General features: G+C 40.2%; 1 protein-coding gene across 7 annotated transcripts in view; it reads right to left on the bottom strand.

The window, feature by feature from the left end:
- The window catches only part of TMC6 (transmembrane channel like 6), a 47710-nt gene extending 28958 nt beyond the window's left edge, over nt 1-18752 (bottom strand). For 3 of the 7 annotated variants that reach the window (XM_056817409.1, XM_056817411.1, XM_056817412.1), the window contains exons 1-10: nt 17653-17797; nt 15675-15780; nt 15097-15221; nt 13396-13494; nt 12633-12791; nt 10141-10246; nt 9845-9938; nt 4711-4971; nt 1226-1416; nt 323-467 (exon numbers count right to left, since the gene is read on the bottom strand). In XM_056817409.1, coding sequence (XP_056673387.1) covers nt 323-467; nt 1226-1416; nt 4711-4971; nt 9845-9938; nt 10141-10246; nt 12633-12791; nt 13396-13494; nt 15097-15221; nt 15675-15730 — 1236 coding nt within the window. In that variant the 5' untranslated portion in view covers nt 15731-15780; nt 17653-17797. Of the gene's footprint in view, nt 1-322; nt 468-1225; nt 1417-4710; nt 4972-9844; nt 9939-10140; nt 10247-12632; nt 12792-13395; nt 13495-15096; nt 15222-15674; nt 15781-17652; nt 17798-18112; nt 18288-18340; nt 18364-18659 lie in introns of those variants that run through there. The other 4 variants (XM_007482945.3, XM_007482946.3, XM_007482947.3 and 1 more) reach the window with 4 other exon arrangements.
- Nucleotides 18753-21955: the final 3203 nt, after the last annotated feature.

The following is a 21955-nucleotide window of genomic DNA, read 5'->3' as shown; positions in this document are numbered from 1 at the left end:
TGGACCAGCAGGAAATCTCAGGATAGGTGGAAACACCCTGGGCCAGCCTGTACTTGGGCTACCTACATTCTGGGGAAAACGGCACAAATAGACCTAAGCTCCATTAGAAGATTTGCCTAGATATGTAACTTCAGTCTGTTACCTAAAACCAACTCTTCTTTTTGTAGTTCCAGCCTCTTACTTCCTTTCTACTTGTAGGTCTCAGGTCTAAGACAGAGGTTGAAAGGCACCTAGGTTAATGAGTCATAGGATGGAATAGGTTGTGTATAGAGATATGTAGAGGAGAAATGACTCACCCCCAAAATTCCCTGACCCCATTCACCTTCAACTGTGTCCTAATGTTGTCGTGCTGTAGACGAGCGGCCCGTTTTTGGGTCACCCTGTAATCCCAGGAGCAGAAGACAGTGATGGCATGAACCCCAAGGGTACTTCCCACCTGGTAGCTCTTTCCAAAGGAACGAGACATGCTAGGGAAATAAGGAGATGAATGGGTGAGGTAGAGTGAGAGAAGCAAGAGAATATAGGAAAGGGAGGCAAAGGAATCAAAAGCAAAAGATTGAGGGGAGATGTTTCAGTCTGTTTTCAACTATATAAAAAGCCAGCCATCTTGTGGAAAGAGGATTAGATGTTTTTCTTGGCTTCAGGAGGGCACAGCTATGAAGAGCAGGTAGATATCACTGAAGCAGGTTTAGGATTGATATAGAGAAAGACTTCATAACAATTAGAATTGGCCTTGGGAGGCATGGGGTTTTCTGTCTTAAAGGTCTTCAATGAAAGTCTATAAGAACTCTACTCTGGTGTATCTGTAGAGGAGGTTCTTTCAGACATAAGCACGACTAGATGATCTCAAAGGTCCCTTCCACTTCTTGTACTTCATAATCCTGTTAAAATGGGTAGAGGAAGAGAAATCTAGAATGGGGGGGAACCCATGTTGAAAATTTACCTCAGACACTGCCTTGCTGTGAAATCCTGGGCAAATGATTTAACCCTGTTTACCCTGCTCTTGCCTTTCTGTCTTTGAATTGTTAGTAGGATAAAAAATAAGGTGTGTGGTTTTTTTTTTTAATTAAAAAAAGATGAATAGAGGAGGGTTGGGAGGTAGAGCAGGAGAGAATACAATTTTGGAGTAAATGGGATGAAAGTGAAGGAAGGTAGGTAGACAGAATAAGATATTGATATGGGGGGAGAGTAGCTTTCTTCAGGAGTAGGAAAAAGCTCTCCTTACCTGTATACCAGGGCAATGCAGGTGGTAAAGAAGGAAACACCAACAGTAAAGAGGTAGGCCAGGGGCATGTTATATGGCAGGTGTGCTGCCTTTGGAAGGCAGTGGTCACTGTTCTGATGGGAGGAGCATGGCTGGTTCAAGGTGAAGTTACTGTAGTAGCCATAGAACATCACTGTGTGGGTGAATTGACCCTGCAAAGAGGGAGGGTGAGATCACTCAAGAGGAAAATCAGTGGACCCTACCCACCCACCCATTCATCCCACCTTCAACTAAATTGACTGAGGAAGCAGAAGAAGGAAAAGGAAAGTAGTGGGCAGGAAAACAAAGTTAATGGAGAAAATAATTTTCTTAATTAAAAAAAAAAGAAAGAACCAGAGACTTGGGCCAAAGTTAAGGTCAACACAAGAATACAAACAGGATAAAGAAGGAAACTATAAGTAAATTAGGTGAACACAGAATAATATACATGTCAGATCTTTGGTAAAGGAAAGATTTTAAGACCAAGCAAGTGAGAAAAAAATCACAAAATGTAAAATAATTTTGATTACATTAAATTAAAAAAGTTTTGTACAAATAAAACCAATGCATCCAAAATTAGAAAGGAAGCAACAAATTGGAGGAAAATCTTCATAACAAAAACCTCTGACAAAGGTCTGATTACTCAAATTTATAATGAGTTAAATAGATTGTACAAAAAATCAAGCCATTCTCCAGTTGATAAATGGGCAAGGGACATGAATAGGCAATTTTCAGATAAAAAAATCAAAACTATTAATAAACACATGAAAAAGTGTTCTAAATCTCTTATAATTAGAGAGATGCAAATAAAAACAACTCTGAGGTATCACCTCACACCTAGCAGATTGGCTAACATGATAGCAAAGGAAAGTAATGAATGCTGGAGGGAATGTGGCAAAGTTGGGACATTAATTAATTAAATAAGTTTTTCATAAGTTAATACACTACTGGTGGAGTTGTGAATTCATCAAACCATTCTGGATGGCAATTTGGAACTATGCCCAAAGGATGCTAAAAGACTGTCTCCCCTTTGACCCAGCCATAGCATTGCTGGGTTTGTACCCCAAAGAGATAATAAGGAAAAATATATGTATAAGAATATTCATAGCTGCGCTCTTTGTGGTGGCAAAAAAATGGAAAATTGAGGGGATGCCCTTCAATTGGGGAATGGCTAAACAAATTGTGAATATATTGGTGATGGAATACTATTGTGCTCAAAGGAATAATGAAGTGTAAGAATTCCATGTGACCTGGAAAGACCTCCAAGAATTGATGCAGAGTGAAAGGAGCATAACCAGGAGAACATTATACACAGAGACTGATACACTGTGGTACAATCAAATGTAATGGACTTCTCCATTAGTGGCAATGCAGTGATCCTGAACAACTTGGAGGGATCTATGAGAAGGAACACTATTCACATCCAGAGGAAAAACTGTGGGAGCAGAAGCACTGAAGAAAACAACTGTTTGATTACATGGGTCAAGGGGGATATGATTGGTAATGTAGACTTTAAATGATCATCCTAGTGCAAACATCAACAACATTGAAATAGGTTCTGATCAAGGACACGTGTAAAATCCAGGGGAATTGAGCATCGACTATGGGAAGGGGGGAGGGGAGGGAGGGAAAGAATATGATTCTTGTAACCAAGGAATAATGTTCTAAATTGACTAAATAAGTTTTAAAAAAAAGAATATAAACAGGAGAAAACATTATTGGTTTCATAGTGGAAAGGTGGATTGGGGGTCATACAGACCAAGCTCTACCCAAATCACAAATTATTTCATTAACTTTCTTTACTACCTAAAAGTCTGTCCTACTTTTAGATGGATGGAATTGTTAGAAAGTTCCTTGTAATAAGTTGAGATTTATCTACCTGTCACTCCTACCTACTTCTCCTAGTCCTGCCTTCTGGGATGATAAAGAAAGATATTTCTTGTTCCAGTTCAAATATTTCAAGGATAAGAATCCTTAAGTCTCCTCTCCTCCATGCTAAACTATTCTTAAAACAATAACAACAACAACAAAGAATCCTTAGATAATGTGGTTTAAGTTCTTTCAAGCCAATTTTGTTGATCCTCTTGCAAATGCCATCTAGCTTCTCAATATCCTTCCTATGATGTAGCATCCAGAACAGAACCTCACAGTCCAAATATGGTTGGACAATGACTTTGTTCTGGACACCTTACATCTATAACATCACATCATACTCCATAGTTATCATGTCACTTTGTTGACAAATGACTAAGACCAAGTAAGTATTAAATATTGAGCTTCTAGTACACCAAAATCTTCACATCTTTTTGTATATGCAGTACTCATGGTCATGCATCCAGGCCCCTTGAGAATCTTAGAACTACTCAGATTCTATTTTAGAAGATTTGATTAAGCTATTCTCCATTTTTAACAATGAAGATACTTGATCAGGAATGTATCGGGAACTTCTAAAATTACTGCACCCTACTCAGACACTGCCTTAGGGGAAGATAAAATTGCAAACTCCTGATTGAACAATGAAAAGTCCCTAACTCATACTTATAGTAAAGCTAGAACCTTAAGCTAGGTCTAGTTTTAGATCTATTATAAAAGGGTGCTATGTACCTATAAAGGTTAAATTAGTACCTAAAATATCAAGCAACTTACAAAAGGCAAGCTTAACAAAAGAGGTGTGAAGTACTCAGAGGATTTAATCTAACCAGAGAAGGTGAGAACAAAAAAAGATGAGAACTAAGAATGGGCAGTCCTGGAAAAAAGTGTCTACTGTGATTGGTAGATGTGAAAATTTAGGGGAGGTGACATAAGAGAAAATTTCTTTAAAAGGAAGGGGTAAAAGGTAATTTGGGAGTTGGAGTTTGGAGTTGAAGTGAGGACATTTTTAATGGAGTTTAAAATTGAATTCTCTCTCTAATTCCTTCATTTATATTAATTAAAATCTCCATAAATCCCCAGCTGACTTGAGTATTTTCATATTTTGGGAATTTCCCATGGTGACCACTTATTTTAGATTTTAAGTCAAAACACTAAAAATTATCCTTAGCCAAAACCTTTACAGTTTTTGGCATTTACAGTTTTTAACATTCACACTCTAATTCTAACATTTATAAGGGGGTGAAGTAAGAATAAAAAGTGGTAGCCATGGGAGGAGAAAAAAGATGACTCATACATATAGCTTGGGGAAGCATATAGTGAAGGGAGAGCTCTGTTTCCTTATAGGTGGATGAGTTTCTAGTCATTTTTAGCATCATCTGGCAAAGAAAAACAGCATGCCCAAGCCACTGCCATAACAGACTATACACAAAGCTCTAGTTAGGGAAGACTCAGTCAGAAAAAATGAAAGTCCATCCATGAACAAAGAAGAGGGAAGGGAAAAGAGTCAGAAAGATAATCTGTTTCAGTGGATTGAGGAAAAGGTCTTGAATTTGACAAAAAATATAGTCCTAACCAGCCTAGTTCCTTATACTCACCCTACCTGTGAAGAGTTCCAGGCCTGTGAATGATTGGGAGAAGGGGAACTCTGAAGTTGGGGGAAAGGCCACCTGCACAGCTACAATGAAGGGCAGCAGAAAGAGGAGGAGCAGGACATTGAAGGAGATCAAGGTCTTCAGGAAAAGGAAATAGGAGAGGACACTGGAGCCAAATTGTCCACTGATTTGCTTCAGGGAGTAATGCCAGGGCTTCAAGGCATAAAGACCAGAAAGAAGTCCATACCACAAGCTGCGGAAGGCCTGTGAGAACAAGAATAGTATTTTAATGATTCTTATATTGTATCAGATCAGAGTCCTAGCCCCAGCCCCACCACTGACTTGCTATTAATCTCTTACATACTTACACACATACATACGGACATACATAAGTGATAATCAGTTATCTCATTTAAAACAGATTCACCACCATTCACTCTCAAAGAAAGAGAGGAGATAGTGCAAGATGAACAAGGCTAGGAGATTACTTTTGTCATAGAAAGCCACCTAGACTAGAAATTAGCCTGAGTGGAGTCAAAGGACAGCAACTAGCACTACATCAGGGAGAAGCTGCATTTTTCTATTTAGAATTGCTAGCATGGATATACATCTAATTCATGCCAGTTCCCCATGGGTAAGACAGAGTACCCTAGGACTGTGTCCCCAATCCACTTCTTTATTTGTTCTATGGGCTCTCCCTTAGTGATCTTGGCAGCTCAATTATCATATCTTAGGCAGGTGTTTTCCAGATCTATCTGTCTGTCTATCTATAGATATATATAGAAAGATATAGTATATATGTCATATATAATGTACCATGTTATATAATGATGTATTATATATAATGTGTATATATATATATTTGTATAAATGTATATATACACATTATATATAATATATATGTATATAATGTAATATGTATATAATTAATGTAATATATAATATATAATGATAATATGATATAATAATATAACATATAACAATATATTGTATTATATATATGATAGTATCATATAGTTTATATATAACATATACTTATCTATATGTCATATAGATTCATATCTATCTCTAGGCTCTGCTAAGCTACAGATATTCATCTCCAATTGCCCCTTGGATATCTCAAACTAGATACTCCATAGGCATTTCAAGCTCAAAATATCCAAAACAAAACTCATAACCTTTCCCCAAAAATCCTGCTCCTTTCCTAACTTTCCTATTATTGTCAAGGGTAATGCCATCCTTCCATTCACTTAGACTCATACCTTCAATTTTGTCCTTAACTTCACATTCTTGCTAATACCACATATCTAGCCCATTGCCAGATCTTACAGCTTGTAGCTTCTACTTTCACAACAACCCTCAGCTACAGCCCACTTATCTAGCCACAATCCTACTTCAGGACCTTGTGAATATTAGATTTACTCCACCCTGCTTAGTCTAACAAAACAGGAATGCCTACGCCCCTACTTAAGTATTAAGTGTTGAGAAGGAAGGCTTAAGACAGATATGTGCTAGCAAATGACAAATCAGAAACAACTGAAAGACCCCCTGGGCTGTCCTAAGTCAAGCTTAAGCTACCATTGGTACATGTGAGATGCAGGAAGTGATGTAAAAAACAGTCTATATATTTCGCGTCACTTCCACTCTTCAACCTCTTTTTGCAGGGAGGTGGCTCTGGCTCTGTTGGCAGAGAGGTGGCTGGTGGCAGCATGCTGGGAATCTTGGCATCTTGGCATGGATGCAGCTATTGTCCTGGTTTGGCAGTGAGCATCCTTGATAAAATACTAGGAGAAGCTTAGTAGTGTCGTTCAGGTGAGGTGTCTTCCCTAATCTCTCTCGGAGTTTAGGCTGATTCCTTTTTTTTTTCCTAAAAATGTCATCCTCCTGGGAGGCCCCTCATCTCGGAGGAAGCCTCATGGCTGGAAGGTCTCTGAACTCCCCTCAACTCAGGCTAGGCCGGAGAAATCTTATATACTTTTCCCTCTCTCTTCTTCTTAATTCCTTCCCTCTATATTAATTAAATCACCATAAAATTCCCAAACTGACTTGAGTATTTTTATTGGGATTTGAATTAATTCCTGGCGACCAACTAATTTTATATTTCAGTCAAAAACCCCTAAATTTACCCCTAACAACCTATACTTCTCATATCTGACTCACAATATTCTACTTGTGGGTCTCCCTACCTCAAGTCTCTCCCCATTACAATCTATCCTCCACCCCTCTAAAGGTCAAGGTAATTTTCCTAAAGCATAAGTCTGACCATGTCAACTCTCCCCATCCATAAGTAAATTCCAGTGGCTCCATCTTACTTCCATGATAAAATATAAAGTCTTCTGTTTTGGCATTTAAACTCTTCACACCTGACTAAGCCATTCTGGACAGCAATTTGGAACTATATCTAAAAGGCTATAAAACTGTGTATATACTTTGACACAGCAATGCCACTACTAGGTCTGTAATCCTAAAGTGATCAAAGGAAAAAGATCCATATTTACAAAAATACTTTTAGCATCTCTTTTTGTGATGTCAAGGAAATAAAAATTATGGGAATGTCCATCAGTTGTGGAATGGCTGAACAAGTTTTGGTATATGATTGTGATGGAATATTATTGTACTATAAGAAATAATAAGCAGCTCTTAGCCATGTGACCCTGGGCAAGTCACTTAATCCCAATTGTACTGATTCTAAGACAGACGGTAAGGGTTTTGATAAAGAAAGAAAAAATTAGTAGGATGCTTTTGGAAAAACATGGGAAGATTTATATAAGTGAAATGAATAGAACTAGGATATTGTATGCAGTAACAGCAATATTGTGAGATAATCAACTGTGAATGACAATTCTGATCAATTCAATGATCCAATACAGTTCCAAAAGATTTAAGAAGAAAAATGTTATTCACCTCCAGAGAAAGAAGTAATGGTGTCTGAATACAGATTGAAACATCTTTTTTTACTTTGTTCTTTTTTGTGGTCTATGTTTCCATTTACAACATGGCTAATATGGAAGTGTTTTTGCATGACTGCATATGTATAATTATATCAAATTGCTTGCCTTCTCAAAGAGAGAGGAAAGGAAGGGAGGGAGAGAATTTGGAATTCAAAATATTAAAAAATGAATAGTAAAAAAAACTAAATCAAAACAAACTAAAACCCTCTTCACAACCTGACCCTTTTCTACTCTCTGATACTCTCTTACACATGACTACCTTCCAAGTGTAAAAGGGAAATCTTTGTTCTCTTTGAATTTACACTTGTGAAATATTCCCTTTGTCCATTTTTAGTTAACACTTTGGTTAAAAATAACTTAAGTACTCCTACTTAGTACCTCACCAGACTGGGAAGATGGGATTAACTCTCCTTTGTCTACTTTTGAATTGAATCAACAAAAGTTTGAACTTAGTACTAGTACTACTATTAGTACTTAGTACTTAGTACTAGGTGGAAGAGATCTCCACCCTTTCAACTCAATCAGCCAGGAACTGAGAATTCATACCTCTCCAGAAGGTGAGAAGTGGTTCCCACAAACACTCCCACCTGGACAGATCTTGGCAATTTGGAAGCTGTGATTGGCCCTTGTGAAAAGGGGAAGAGACAAGAAGCCACTATAAAAAGGCCCTGAATTTCTAGGGCAAGGAAAATCAACTCCAAGAAGGAAGTCAACTTCAAGAAAGAGGTCAGCTCAAGGAAGAAAGTGGGCCTCAGGAATTACCTTCACCTAGAGTGATCATCTTGACCTGCCTCTTGGAGGGAACTTGGGTGAGTGGATAGCTGGCTTTCCCTTCCTATCTTCTGGAGAGAGTTCAAATTCCAGTTGAAGGTCAACAAGTCCTGGCTAATTCGAGTACCAGGGCAATATTTAGTTAGATAAGTTAATATCTTCTCTGCCCTTTTGTATTTCTCTACTTTCACTCTTTCTACCTCTTTTGTAAATAAAAGCTATTAAAAGTAATTTCAACTTTGAGCACTAATACTTTAAATTGGCAACTACCATATTATTTATAATTTTCATTTATTTTAGTCAAACCATTAAAATTTAACTCTTACACAAGTATTCAACAATCCAGCTACCCTGACTTTTTGACCTGCTTGTCCTCCCTCCCACATTATCCTCCCATCTCCGATATAGCTCTGTGCTTTTGAACTGACTGTCCCTGCCCTGCCTGGAATGTATTCTCTCCTCATCTCCATATCTTAGTTTCCCTGGTGTCCTGAAAGACTAAGCTTAAATGCCACCTTCTGCAGAAGGCTTTCCCTGTTCCCCTCAAGTGGCTAATGCCTTTCTCTTTCAGATTATCTTCATATCCTCTCTCTCTCTCTCTCTTCCCTCCTCTCTCCCCCAACTTCTCTCTGTCTCTCTCTCTGTCTCTGTCTCTCACCTCCCCCCTCTCATATGGACCTAGTTATTTACATGTTGTTTCTCACATTAGAATGTGAGGTCTTGGAGGGCAGAGACTGTGAAATTCTGCCTTTCTTCATATCACTAGTACCTGGCACACAGAAAAGACTTCATAAATGCTTGCTGACTAACAAATGCAGCTAAAATATATTAAAAAAAATTGTTAGTATTTATCTCAAGAATCATTTCAATTCCATGCAAGAAATCTTTATTATCAACTGGTGTGAAATTGAATCATAATATTAGCTTACAGGTAATATAATCCTTTAGGATTTATAAAGCAACTTTCCCCACAGCAAGCTAGTGAGACCAGTAAGAACAAGCATTCTATTTCCATTTTACAGATGGGAAAACAGAGACTTGGAGAACTTAAGTGATTTGTCCAAGATTATATATGCCTAATATTCAAATCTGGATCTTCTGATTGGTCTTTCCACTAACCCTTCCTCTCCCCTTTGCTCCCTTTCATGGGCCAGGGAAACAAAATGACTTTAACATTGAGCAGGCACAGGAGGCAAGTGGGTGGAGTTCCTGGGTTCAAATCTGGTCTCAGACATTTCCTACCTGTATGACCCTGGGCAAGTCATTTAACCCTCACTGCCTAGCCATTACTGTTCTGCTTTGGAACCAATACAATGCATTGATTCTAAGATAGAATTTTTTTAAAAATTGAACAGGCAAGGACAGAGAAAGAAGGGGTAAAAGGAAGAAGAAAGAACACACAAATCAATACTTACAATACAATGATACTGGAGACGACTACAACAGTACAACTGGGTCTGGCTACGATGGTGGTGCTTCTGCCTTCCCCTCTGGATACAGCTGTCCTGGCTTTAAGAATAGGAGAAAGCCATTGGTCCTTGAAGGGGGACATGGATAGAGGTGGCAGCAATTCCTTCCAGTTGGGTAGCCCTGAGCCCTACTCAGTGGATCACTCTCACACACCTGCAATTTCCCCATTCCTGGGTGACTGGGGAAGGAGAAGATTAAATGAAGAATTTGGGTCAAGGTTGGAACCAGAGAGGATACTCACCGGAGGCAGCATTTCTCAGCCAAACTCAGGGGCATGGCCCGAAGCATGTGGTCCCTCTGGGCTACTGTCAGGCCTTGCAGCTCCTTCACCAAGAGGCTCCGCTTTTCTATTAAGGTAGAAAACATGGAGAATGGAATAGGCTTAAGGATCTATGAAGGAGCATTGGACCCTGCCTTTCCTAAACAGACTTCATTTATCTAGAGCAAGAATGAAGGGAATTTCTGTAACTAATACAGCAAAAGAATTCTCTTTCTAAAGAAAGGTTAGGAAAAAAATTTAAATAATAAGTAAAAAGAGACTAGAGATGACAAGACAGAAGTTTTAAAAAATTGGATAATCTTTTAAGTGGCTGGAGGGCAGCTAAGTGGCTCAGTGGATTGAGAGACAGGTCTAGAGACAGGAGGTCCTGGGTTCAAATATACTTCATAGATACTTCCTGTGCGACACTGGGCAAGTCCTTTAATTCCCATTCATTGTCTAGCCCTTACCTTTCTTCTGTTTTAGAACAAATACATGATATTGATTCTAAGAAGGTAAGAGTTTTTAAAAAATAAACCTAATCAATCTCCCCTCATCTTTAAAAAAAATAAACCTATCATGCCTGTTGGTTATTAAACTATATCTCTTCTAAGTTTAAGTTCTTGAGAAAGAATATACACTTGGTGGCTCCTTTTCTTCTCCTCTCACAACCTGGCTTCCAACTTATCACCCAACTGAACCTGAACCAGTTATCAATGATCTAATTATGAAATCTAACCTTTATTCTTCTTGAACTACCTGTAGCATTTGACATTGTTAACCATCTTCTCCTAGAGGCTCTCTCCTCTCTGGGTTTTCATATTCTTTTGGTTCTCCTTCTATTTTACCTCTTTAATCCTTCTCTGATCTTTTTGCTAGATTTTCATCCATGTTATGCCGCTATGGGTATCCCTTTTCTAAACTCTCTCACTCAGAAACCTCATTATATCCCATGAATTTTGTTGTCTCTATGTCTATGATTCCCAGACCTGTCTCTCTCAAGTTCTAGTTTTTCACCACCAATTGTCACGTTTTAAATTAGATATCCCATTGATCCCATAAATACCTTTAACTCAATATAGTTTTAAAAACTCATTAGTTTCCCTTATTCCCTTCACTAAATCTATCTCTTTTCTGAATTTGCCTATCACTGGTTTTTTTTTTTAAACTTTTACCTTCTGTCTTAGAATCAATACTGTATATTGGTTCCAAGGCAGAAGAATGATAAGGGTTAGGCAATGGGGTTTAAGTAACTTGCCCAGGGTCATCCAGCTGGGCAGTGTCTGAGGCCAGATTTGAACCTAGGACCTCCCAACTCTAGACTTGGCTCTCTACCCACTAAGCCTTAGCTGTCCCCAACCTAATACTGTTAAGAACATCACAACCCACTAGTTACCCAGGTTCAAAACTTTGTTGTTAACCTCAACAACTCTCTGTCATTTACTCCACACATCCAAACAACTGTCAAATCTTATAATTTCTTTTCCTATAATATCTCTTTCTTTATTCACATAGCTACTACCCTAATTCAGACCCTCATTTCCTCTTGCCTGATTATTATAACCTTCCAGTTTTTCTCCCTGACTGAAGTTTCCCCCCACTGTAAATCATCCTCTATATAGCCATCAAAGTGACATTCAAAAACTGTAAGTCTGACAATGTCACCTCCCTCTCCCCACCTCAACTCAATAAGCTTCAGTGGTTTCCTATATCCTGCAAGATCAAATATCAAGTCCTTTGTTTTGCTTTTAAAAACTCTTTGCAATATAGCCCCCTCCTATCTTTCTAGATTTTTATATTTCACTCCTTTCTATTCTTCCTGTAATCCAACTGCCCCAGCCCAATTCTGCTCCTCACACAAAGACATACTCTCTGGAAACTGTAACTTTGCCCTTCCTAACCCCACACTTAGAATCTTCCTGGATATATATATATATATATATATATATATATATATATATATATATGGTCTCCAAATTAGAAATGAAGTTTCTTTTAAGGGGAGGAACTGTTCTTGCTCGTACTTTGTATCTTAGTTCAGTCTGACATTTAGCAAATGCTTACTAAGTACTGGATTGATTTAAAAAAGAAAAAGCCTTTGCCCTCAAGGAGCTAACATTCCAGTGTACCCTTGAAGGCACAAAATATTTTATTCTTCTTATTGTAGTCCCAGGGACTAGAACTTATTATCGATTGATTGATATTTCCACTGTGGATAACAAATGGTGAAGATGAAGCGACCTGAGGAGGATGTGTTAATGCTCTTCTCTAAAACAAAACCACTTAGAATATTGTTCAAAAAAAAAAGGACAGAATCTAGAAAGGAGGAACTAGAGAGAATGTTTGCCAGAAAGATCTAAGGGCAAAGGCTGACACAGGTAGGTGAAGGAGAAAAAGGGTTTCTTAAGAGTTAGATCCCCTAAGAGGTAATGAGATTCTCTTAGTACAGTGGAATATTCTCCAGAAAGACTCACCTTCTTCTTCTCTGGGGGTCAAGTCCAGTTCCAAGTCATTTTGCCAAATACTGGGTCGGGCAGAACTGGACATGTCCCTCAGCAAGGGCCGGCTATTTTTCCGCCTCAATTTGACTGTTTGATTGTAGTACTGAGAAATAATGGCCCCCCTGCTTCGGCCTGTGGGGTTTGGGGAAATGGGGTAAATTGTGGAAAGAGAAGATACTTAAACTTGGGGAAATTCAGGAATGAGATAGGTTAATTATATATCTTTGGTTTCTTCTATATTCCTCCATCCCCAATCCCCCCTATCACCTCTCATTTTTCCAGAACTAATACTCTGGAAGTTACCCTGAGCTTAAGAAGATGGAGGTGGGATGTTTATAGCACCATGATTATCTCTCTATCCTTTAAAAGTTTGGTTAGGGTCTTTTCCCAGGATCCCATAGGTAAAGAGCATAAATAGGAGGTCCAAGTCCCTAAATGAGACCCAACAGGAAAACCTCTTTCCCAAGAGAACTCAAGGCATCATTAGCATCCAAAAAGCTTTCTATTTTTACTCATGTTCCTGTAGATATTTTTTAGAAACCAAGAAATCACTTTATCAGGATGCTACACAGGGAAGGGGTGGGAGAGATACAAGCTCTGAACACATGCAAGCCCCAACTCCTACAGCACTGGACAAAAAAGAAGACCCCTCAGAGTTAGGTAAAGGACATAGAAGGGAGCAAGGAGGATCAGGCAAAAAGGAAACAGGTTTAAGGAAGAGATTTCCCTCACTCACCAATGGTTCGGCTGGGCATATTGGCCAAGATCCGAAGTGTGGCTGAATTATAGTTCTGAGGGGCCCTGCAGGGCTCCAGCTGAAGCTGGTGACCTCTACCTATAAAAAAACCACATATCTTAAGAATTAGAAGGGATGTCAGTCACCATTTAGTCTGGAAAAAGCTACTAAAACCCCAAGGAATCAAATAGTTGTTCCTTTACTCTAAGGTTACTGTAACCTAAAGGATTTACTGTAACCTAAGGGATTACTATAACTGAAAAGTTTTAGTAACCTAAAAGCCCCAGTGGTAGGCAATAAGAAGTGGATTGAGTTTTATATTTAGGATAAAGGAAGATCTGGGCTCAATTTTGCCTACAAATCACTTCATCTCTATGGCACTGTTTCTTCATGCAAAATGAGGGGGTTGGACTAGATGGGGAAAGGTAGGGAAGAAATTCAGGAATCCCTTTCACATCTTGACTTTCTCTATCATGGTTTCAATATATTTAGGGTCAACATAAGAAATTAAATAGGAATTTGGGAGGTTTAGTGGAAGCTACATGCAACACAAGAAAAGTTTGGGAACTCAGAAATGCATATTATACATATAGTATAATTTAAACATATTTTATCTTTTAATGCCATAAGTATATGCAATTTATTTTTTAAAATTAAAGTAATTTAAAAAATTAGTTTGTGAAAACATGCAAATCTAAAAAATTTATGCATATTTTCCAGACTGCAGGGGCATCATGCCCCTGACCCTGGCAATGTGGAAGGGATCCCTATATTTATATAGTTCCTGATATGTTCCTGGGCTAAATGTTGTTACAATTTAAATTATCCTGAGAGACTGATTTGGGGTACAACATATCAGTTTATTGAATATATATTATTTATTGGTTAGGATATGAATCTATTGGACCACAGACCTCATGGGGCAGCTTAATAAGTAGTTTTAGGAGCTCATTATTTAGCCCCTCCCTTGAATATCCCAAGATATTTCTAATTGGTAACTAGCTAGTTAATAGTGGTCCAGCAACCCTCAATCCTTCCCCAGCTATAGGTGGGCAGGTGAAGGTCTGCATGTCGCTAGAAAAAGAATCCTTGCCCCTTTTATTTATTAACCAAAATCTGCTAAAAAGGAGGATATTTGAGGGGATTCCCAAGGACAAAGAAAATGCAAAAAGCAATAACCTGGATAGAATCTCTGACAGAGATCCCAGACACAGGAATACACAATGATTCTAATATATAGAAATTAGGGACTTTTTACTCAACAGCCCTGGTAGGAGAATTAATACAAAATATGAAAAATAAATTCTCATAGTGTAAAAACAAATGTCATCTCATTTGATGCATACAACAAGCCTGTTGAAATTGGTGCTGTTATTATTCCCATTTTTACAATTGAGGAAACTGAGGCAAGCCAGCATTTGAGTAATTTGTCTAGGGTTAAATATCTAAAAAGTATCTGAGGTCATATTTGAACTCAACTCCAAGGCCAGCACACTATCCATCAGGCTCAGACTTCTGTCCAGGGTCACAGAGCTAGTTAAGGGTCTAAGGTTGGACTCAGTAGTCCAACAGTAGACTCAGTAGTGGCTCAGTAGTCCACCTACTTCATTCCCTAGTTATCTAAACAAATAGTTGGAATCTATCTTAGATCCATCTACTAGGAAAAGGAACCTGCTCCTCCTCTCTAGATAAACTGCTTACCTTTGTCCCTGGAAGACCATTCCTGGAGCTCTAGAGCTTCAACTTCAGCCTGCTGACTCTGTTCCTGGATAAGTTGGTGGAAGGAATCGTGTACAATGCTCTCATCATATGGGCTGAGGTCCTGGCTGTTGGGGAATAGAAAAGTCAGAGCTCTATGGGCCAGGCAGCTTTCCCCTTTGCCTACTTCTCAATAAAGCCAGTATCCCAGAAGCCCTCCCAGATAAGGTTTATCAAAATCTGTCAGAGGTCCCTATGGGAAGATTTTCCTCCCTACATATATGAATATCTCCCATCAGCTTGCTACCCTACATTTCTATGGCCCTCCAGAGTTTGTAAGCATTTTCCTTCCTTATAACTCTTTGAGGTAGGGATGGAGAACATTAACCCAAGGGGCAGCTACATTGCCCAGATGAAGATACAAACACAGAAGAGTTTAAGGACTTGCTCAAATTCACCCAAATGGTATGTTTTGGAGCTAGGATTGGAACCCAAGTCTCCTGACTTCAAGACCAGTGCCATGCCCACTGTGCCATATTGGCAGTATGAGAGTTCTGCCCCAAGTCCAGCTGGCAACTTACCTAGGACTTTCTTTGCCTTCAGGAATGGAAAGGATGAAGGAAGGGGACTGGGACATTTCAGGTGTTTCCTAGTGCTGCTCAGGCTGTTGTCACAACTATCTCCCACCTAGAGGGAAATGGAAAGTTTGGTTAGATGACATTTAGGTCTTAGCTGCCCTGCTCCCTGGAGACACTATGTAGAACCAGGCAAGACACTTGCCCTTCCCAGGCCCCAGCCTGTGCCAATCAAAGCTCTGAACAATATTGCCCCTCCTTTTCCCCTTGACCATGCCAGCCAGGGCTGTGCCAGTTGAGCACATGATGGGTGAGTTTCCCCAAAGTCCAGCACAGAACTAACTTGGGAATTCTAATCATATTTCTTGCCTTCTCAGTAAAGAGGGGGAGGGAAGAGGGGGGGATTTTGAACTAAAAAAATTTTTTTAATGTTAAAAAGAAATAAATTTTAAAGAAAAATTTTAAAAAAGAATACCATTCTTTTTTCCACTGACTGAGGGAAGGGGGACGGGCTCTCTCCTGACTGAGGCAGAGGGGCAGAAGGAGGTAGGGAGGGGCTCTCAGTCTTAGTGAATTCTCTAGACAAGGTCCCCATCTGTTTCCTGCATGTTGGTCTCAGGAAGTTGGGGGTGGGTTGTTTATTAACCTCAAATTACCTCCCTATATGTACAATTCCTGTCCATTTTACACAATCTGGAGGTCAGGGAGAAGCGATTCAAGGAAGTAGAAAAGTCAAGAGGTGGACGGAAATTACTCAAAACAGCCTGAAAAGCGGGGTCACACACTAACACCATCACGGATGGTGAGTGGCTAGGTAGCCTCCCCAGAACCCAGAACCCACTTCCTCAAACACAGGAAACCAGTCTCAGGCCTAATAATCACCCCACCTCCAACTCCTAGGTACAAGCAAGGGGGGGGGGGAGGGAAGCCCCAGTAAAGGAGAATATAGGGGGAATTAAGTCCTCACTAGCCTCACAATCCCCTCCCCAGTTCTCTCTGGGTTTCTTCTGTAAAGTTGAGCCTAAGGGCTGAAAGGACTCCAACTTTAGTGACCAATTAAAGCCCTTCTCCAGATAAAGTCAGCTTCAGGCTGTCAGCTTCTGCTCCTCCAGAGGGCTAGAGAGTCCAAAAGCACACATCAAGTATCACCTCAATTCTAAAGCAAAGATCATCTTGTTCTCACTAAGGGCAATCCAGGAAGAAAAGATCTCTACTCCCCCATATATCAGCCGTTCCCTCCCCACCCAGCCCCAGAACAGCAGCACCATGGGGACTATAGCCGAGAACAATCTGCCTTTGTCTGATCAGCTCCCTCCCCGAAGTGGGGAGAATTCCAAAGAGAATGGCTTCATTTTTAAGTACCCGACAAAGAGGAGGAGGAAAAGTAAGTCAAGGAGAGAAAGCAGGATAAAAAGCCCTTCAACTACAACTCCTGTTCCTGCCCAAATGACTTTTCTCTCAGAGCCTCTTCCTGGGTGCAGGAATAAAATTGAGTCATAAAGTGAGTTGCGACATGCTCCATGAAATACTTCTTGCCCTTACTGGAAAGTTGTGGGTAAGATATCAAGAAAAGCATTCAGCTCATTAGAGAACTCAGTTTCAAACAAGATAACCATAGAGCCATAGGAGTCCTTTAGCCGAGCCCCACTAAAGCCTGGAAGGTGTAAGAATTCTTCAGCTCACAGTCATTCTAGCCGCACCCAAAAACAAGCTCAGACTCCCCAGGGGAGTGCCTCTAGTTCTTCCACTTCTAAAGAACCCAAGAGGCCCTTGTTCTTTCATTCAGGTTTCCAACATTTTCTTCTCCTGGATGGAGGAGCAGAGAGACAGCAACAAAAGCCCCTGGGGCCCTTAAGCCACCGGAGAAAGTGCAACACTGTGAGTAGCTAGGCATCGAATCCCTAACTGTTGCCTAAAGGCAATCCCAAGGTACTCTACCTACCCACCTGACCCTCTTTAGAGCCATTAATCCAGGCCTACTTACCGAATATATCATTTCTGGGGCCTCACCCAGGTAGAGGGGTAGAAGAGGGGCTGAGAGAAAGGAGGACATGTGTTTCCAGGAATTCCCCACCCTCCCTGCTTCTATAAGCCAGCCTCCAGCCTCTTCCGTACAACCCCTCCCCACCAGGCAGGCCCGCCCATGGTGAAAGGTCAAGCACCACTCCAGCAACTGGACAACCCTCCTCACCCCCAACCATTAATACACAGCCACCATCCCCCCCCCCCCCCCCCCTCCCTTCAGCAGCCCAGCTCTAATCTAACTTTGCAGCCCTAGTGGCTGTTTTCTCTTCCATCCCCTCTCACCCCAAAGAAATATAGAAGCTTATTTTGAGCCAGAATCATCTATTATAACCCCTTCACTTCATGGATAAGGAAACTGAGACTCAGAGAAGTAACAAGATGATCAAAGTGAGAAAACTGACAGGACCAAGGATTCTGACCTCAAGTCCACTGATCTGGTCCCAACACCTCACAGCTTCCTTCCACAAGATCTCTCCTTGCTTCTCTCCCATGCCCCAACCAGACTCTAACCCTACTAGATCTTTCCTTTGGCTCTTTTTTTCTCAGAGGTCAGAGAATTAAAGAAGGGAGTCCCTTATGCCTTGATTAAGAGAGGGGGCACAGGGAAGTATCTTTTAGAGGAGAGAAAAACCGCAGCCAGTCCTAACCCCAAAGTCCTCTGGAATTCTCCACTCTGCTCCAGCAATGAGGGAGGTGGGGAGGGAGGAAGGGAGTGTTGGAAGGAGTGGGAGTAGCCTAGGAGAATCCCTGAGCCCCAGGTTAATAGAATAATCATTTGGAGGCTGGGCTACGGAAAGCTAAGGCAGTCTGATAGGCAGCTCCACTTCAAGAATGAAACAAAAGGGGGCCCCAGCCTGGTAAGCTTCAACTAAGAGGTCCCAAAGCAGAACTTTGGGGATAGCTAGCTACTCCCCCTTCAGTTTCCCAGTTCTTCCTTTCCCCTTTAAGGCTTTGGAAATCACTCACCTGCATATGAAAGGGAAAGAGGTAAACTTTCTCTGAATTCAGCTGGGAACTGAATCTCTGGGAACTGCCCCACCTGTTCACACAAACTTCTCCTCCCAAAGGCTACTGGGAATTGTAGTCTTCTTCACCAGTCTCCTAGTTCTTAGGAGTCTATAATTTAACTGACCTAATGCTGGGAAAGGAGATTCTTCTTTCATCTCTTCAATAGATGGCTGTCCAGGATTTACCAAGAGACCTCCAAGTATGGGAAATTCACTAGAAGAACACAGTGCAATGGGAAAACACTCAAACAACACATAATGAAAAAAACAAACAAAAAGAAAATACACAAAAAACAAAATAAAACAGTCTCCGCCATCAAGAAGTTTATAGTTTTTTTTGGTGAGGGGTGTGGGAGTTGGGGGAAGCAGGGGAAATAATATATCCTTATTGTATGTGAAATACACACAAAAAATATACAAGGTAATATTGAGGAAGGAAACATTAGTAATTGGGGGGATCAGGAAAGGCTTTATATAGGAAGTATTATCTGAGCCAGACTTTGAAGGAAATTCTATTTATTGGGGCAGCTAGGAGATGCAGTAGGTGGAGTATTGGACCTGGAGTCAAGAACTGACCTGAGTTAAAATTCAGATCCTGCCAGTTAATGTCTATGAGATTAATTATTTTGCATAATCAAGAATCATGAGAATTGAGATACAAAGGCATTAAGAAGTCTCGCTGGGGCATTTAGGTGGAGCCAAGACTCTAAGAAGACCTAGGTTTAAATCTTGTCTCAGGCTCTTCCTAGCTGTGTGACCTTGGGCAAGTAACTTAACCCAATTTCCTAGCCCTTGCCACTCTTCTGCTTAGAACTGATACAAAAATAGAAGGTAAAGGTTTGGGGGGGGGGGGAAGGGAGGGGGAAAATCTCTGCTTTCAAGGAGCCTAGTACAGTGCAATCAACCTGAAGGGCAGAACACAAAAACTAAATACCTTTAAATGCAAAGTTGTGAATGTCTTTTCTGTTCCTTACACACTAAGTCAATAAATATATTTCTTTAATTCCTAGTATGTGCCAGGCACTAGGTTAATTACTAGAGATATAAAGAAGGGGCTTAAAAAAAAAACACCCAGTCTCTGCTTTCAAGTTGCTCACAATCTATTTGGGGTAAACCATGAAAACTATGTACGAAAGAGATATATATGTATATATGTGATAGATTAGAGCTAATTGTCAGAGAGGAGGCACTATCATTAAAGGATAATAGGAAAAGCTTCTTGTAAAAGGTGGGATTTTAGCTGAGACTTAAAGGAAGCCAGAGAAGCTAAGAGGCAGAGATGAGGATGGAGAAAGCTACCAGATGGGATCAGTCACAGAAAATGCCCAGAATCTGAAGATAGAGGATCAAGGAGTGATGGAAAGAGGGGCAAGATTAAAGAAGATTAGAAAGATAGGAAAGAGACAAGTTATGAAGGGCTTTAAAAGTCAGAAGGGGATTTATATTTAATCCTGGGAGTAGAAAGGAACCAGTTGAATTTCTTGAGTAGGAGGGTGACATTGTGAAACCCAAGCTTTAGGAAAATCACTTTGATAACTGAGCTTCATCTCTAATCTCCTTGCCTTTGCTCTGAATGCACTTTCTCTTTACCCCTGATTCACAGGATCCATAATAATAGCATTTATATAGCACTGACTATGTACCAGGCACTGTGCTAAGCAGTTTACAAATAGTATGTCATCTGATCCTCACCACCACCCTGGGAGGTGGGTGCTATTATTATCCCCACTTTACAGATGAGGAAACCAAAGTGAATCCAGGTTCACAGAGCCAGGAAATGTCTGAGACTGGATTTGAATCCTCATTTCTGTCTCAGACAGCAAATGCTTTACAAAGGATCAGGCGCCAATTTTCTCAGCTCTAACAGAGGGCCATTATTTGGAAAAATTCCCAGAGCTATAGAGCCCTCTCTTGATGAATCCTGGAATAGTCTCACCATTCCTGGATGAACCCCTGCTCCCAATGACTGGGCATACCAGGGCTATGCCTAAGTTTTCTTGAGCCTATATCAGCCCTTATGAGCCAGCCTAGCCCAGTTCACCTAAGGCCCCAGTGATCACAACCCAAGTCTATAATCCTGAGTTTTCTGGTGGTCCCTGTTCATGACCAAATCCATGTTCAAGTTCCTCTGAACTGCCCTGCCAAATTCTCATTTCTGTTTTCAATATGTTACTAAAGGTGCAGCTAGTAGCACCAGGAGGACCTGTGCTCAAAACTGACCTCAGATACTTCCTAGCTGTGTGCCTTGGGCAAGTCCTATTTACCTAAAAAACCCTATTTGCCTAGCCCTTGTCATTCTCTCCTGCAGTTTTTATTGGGACAGAAAGTCAGGATATTTTTAGATAATGCTTCCATATTGGTTTATGAAATCACAGGATTCAAAGCTCGAAGAGATATATATTTTCTAAATAAGGAAAATGAAACCTAGAGAGATTCCAGTGACTTGCCCAAAATCAAGTTCTCTGAATCTTCATTTTCTTCTCTTTTCCAGCATATCTAAAACATCATAGCTTTGGGATGAAGGAAATAGAGACAATTATAGACAAGAATAAATGTGTGGATTCTGAGTCATGTAGTCTAACCCTTACCTAAGTAGGAATCCAGTCTGTGACATCTCAAATAAAAGGTCATCCAGGGCACTCCCGAAGATGCCTGAAGAAACCACCCTAAACAGATATGGGACTATCAGTCTATAATCTATATGGTATCTATGTCCCAAACATATCAGTAAATAATTCACTGTGGTTCTTGAAAAGGGACTTGTTTCCACATTTTTAAAAATAGGGATAAGAAGTCTAACCCCTCAACGACCTCCCATGGTTTTGACAACCCTTTCTGTCAAACACTATTATAAAGTGTCTTGCCGCACTATGGATTTGGATATATGGCTTATCAAACCAGGTTCCTCTTGGGCATAAGTAGAAAATATATCTTTCCAAACAAAGGACCTGTGATAAGAATGTTTTCCTTGCATCTCCAAATATTGGCACATTAGGGCATTAGACTTGAAATCATCAAGAAGTTCTGAGTTCAAATCCTCCCTCAGATACTTACTAGCCGTGCAAACATAGGCAAGTCACTTATGCTCTATTTGTCTCAATTTTCTTATCTGTAAAATGAAGATAACAATAGCACTTACCTTTTGAGTTATTCTGAGGGTATTTGTAAAGCACATGCCTGGCATATACAAGACATTTAATAAATGCTCATTATCTATCTATCTCTCTTAAATGGCAGCATTATAAAAAGGGGTCT

This window comes from Monodelphis domestica, chromosome 2, assembly GCF_027887165.1.
Source record: "Monodelphis domestica isolate mMonDom1 chromosome 2, mMonDom1.pri, whole genome shotgun sequence".
NCBI lineage: Eukaryota > Metazoa > Chordata > Mammalia > Didelphimorphia > Didelphidae > Monodelphis > Monodelphis domestica.
This window is presented reverse-complemented; position numbering and strand designations above follow the sequence as displayed.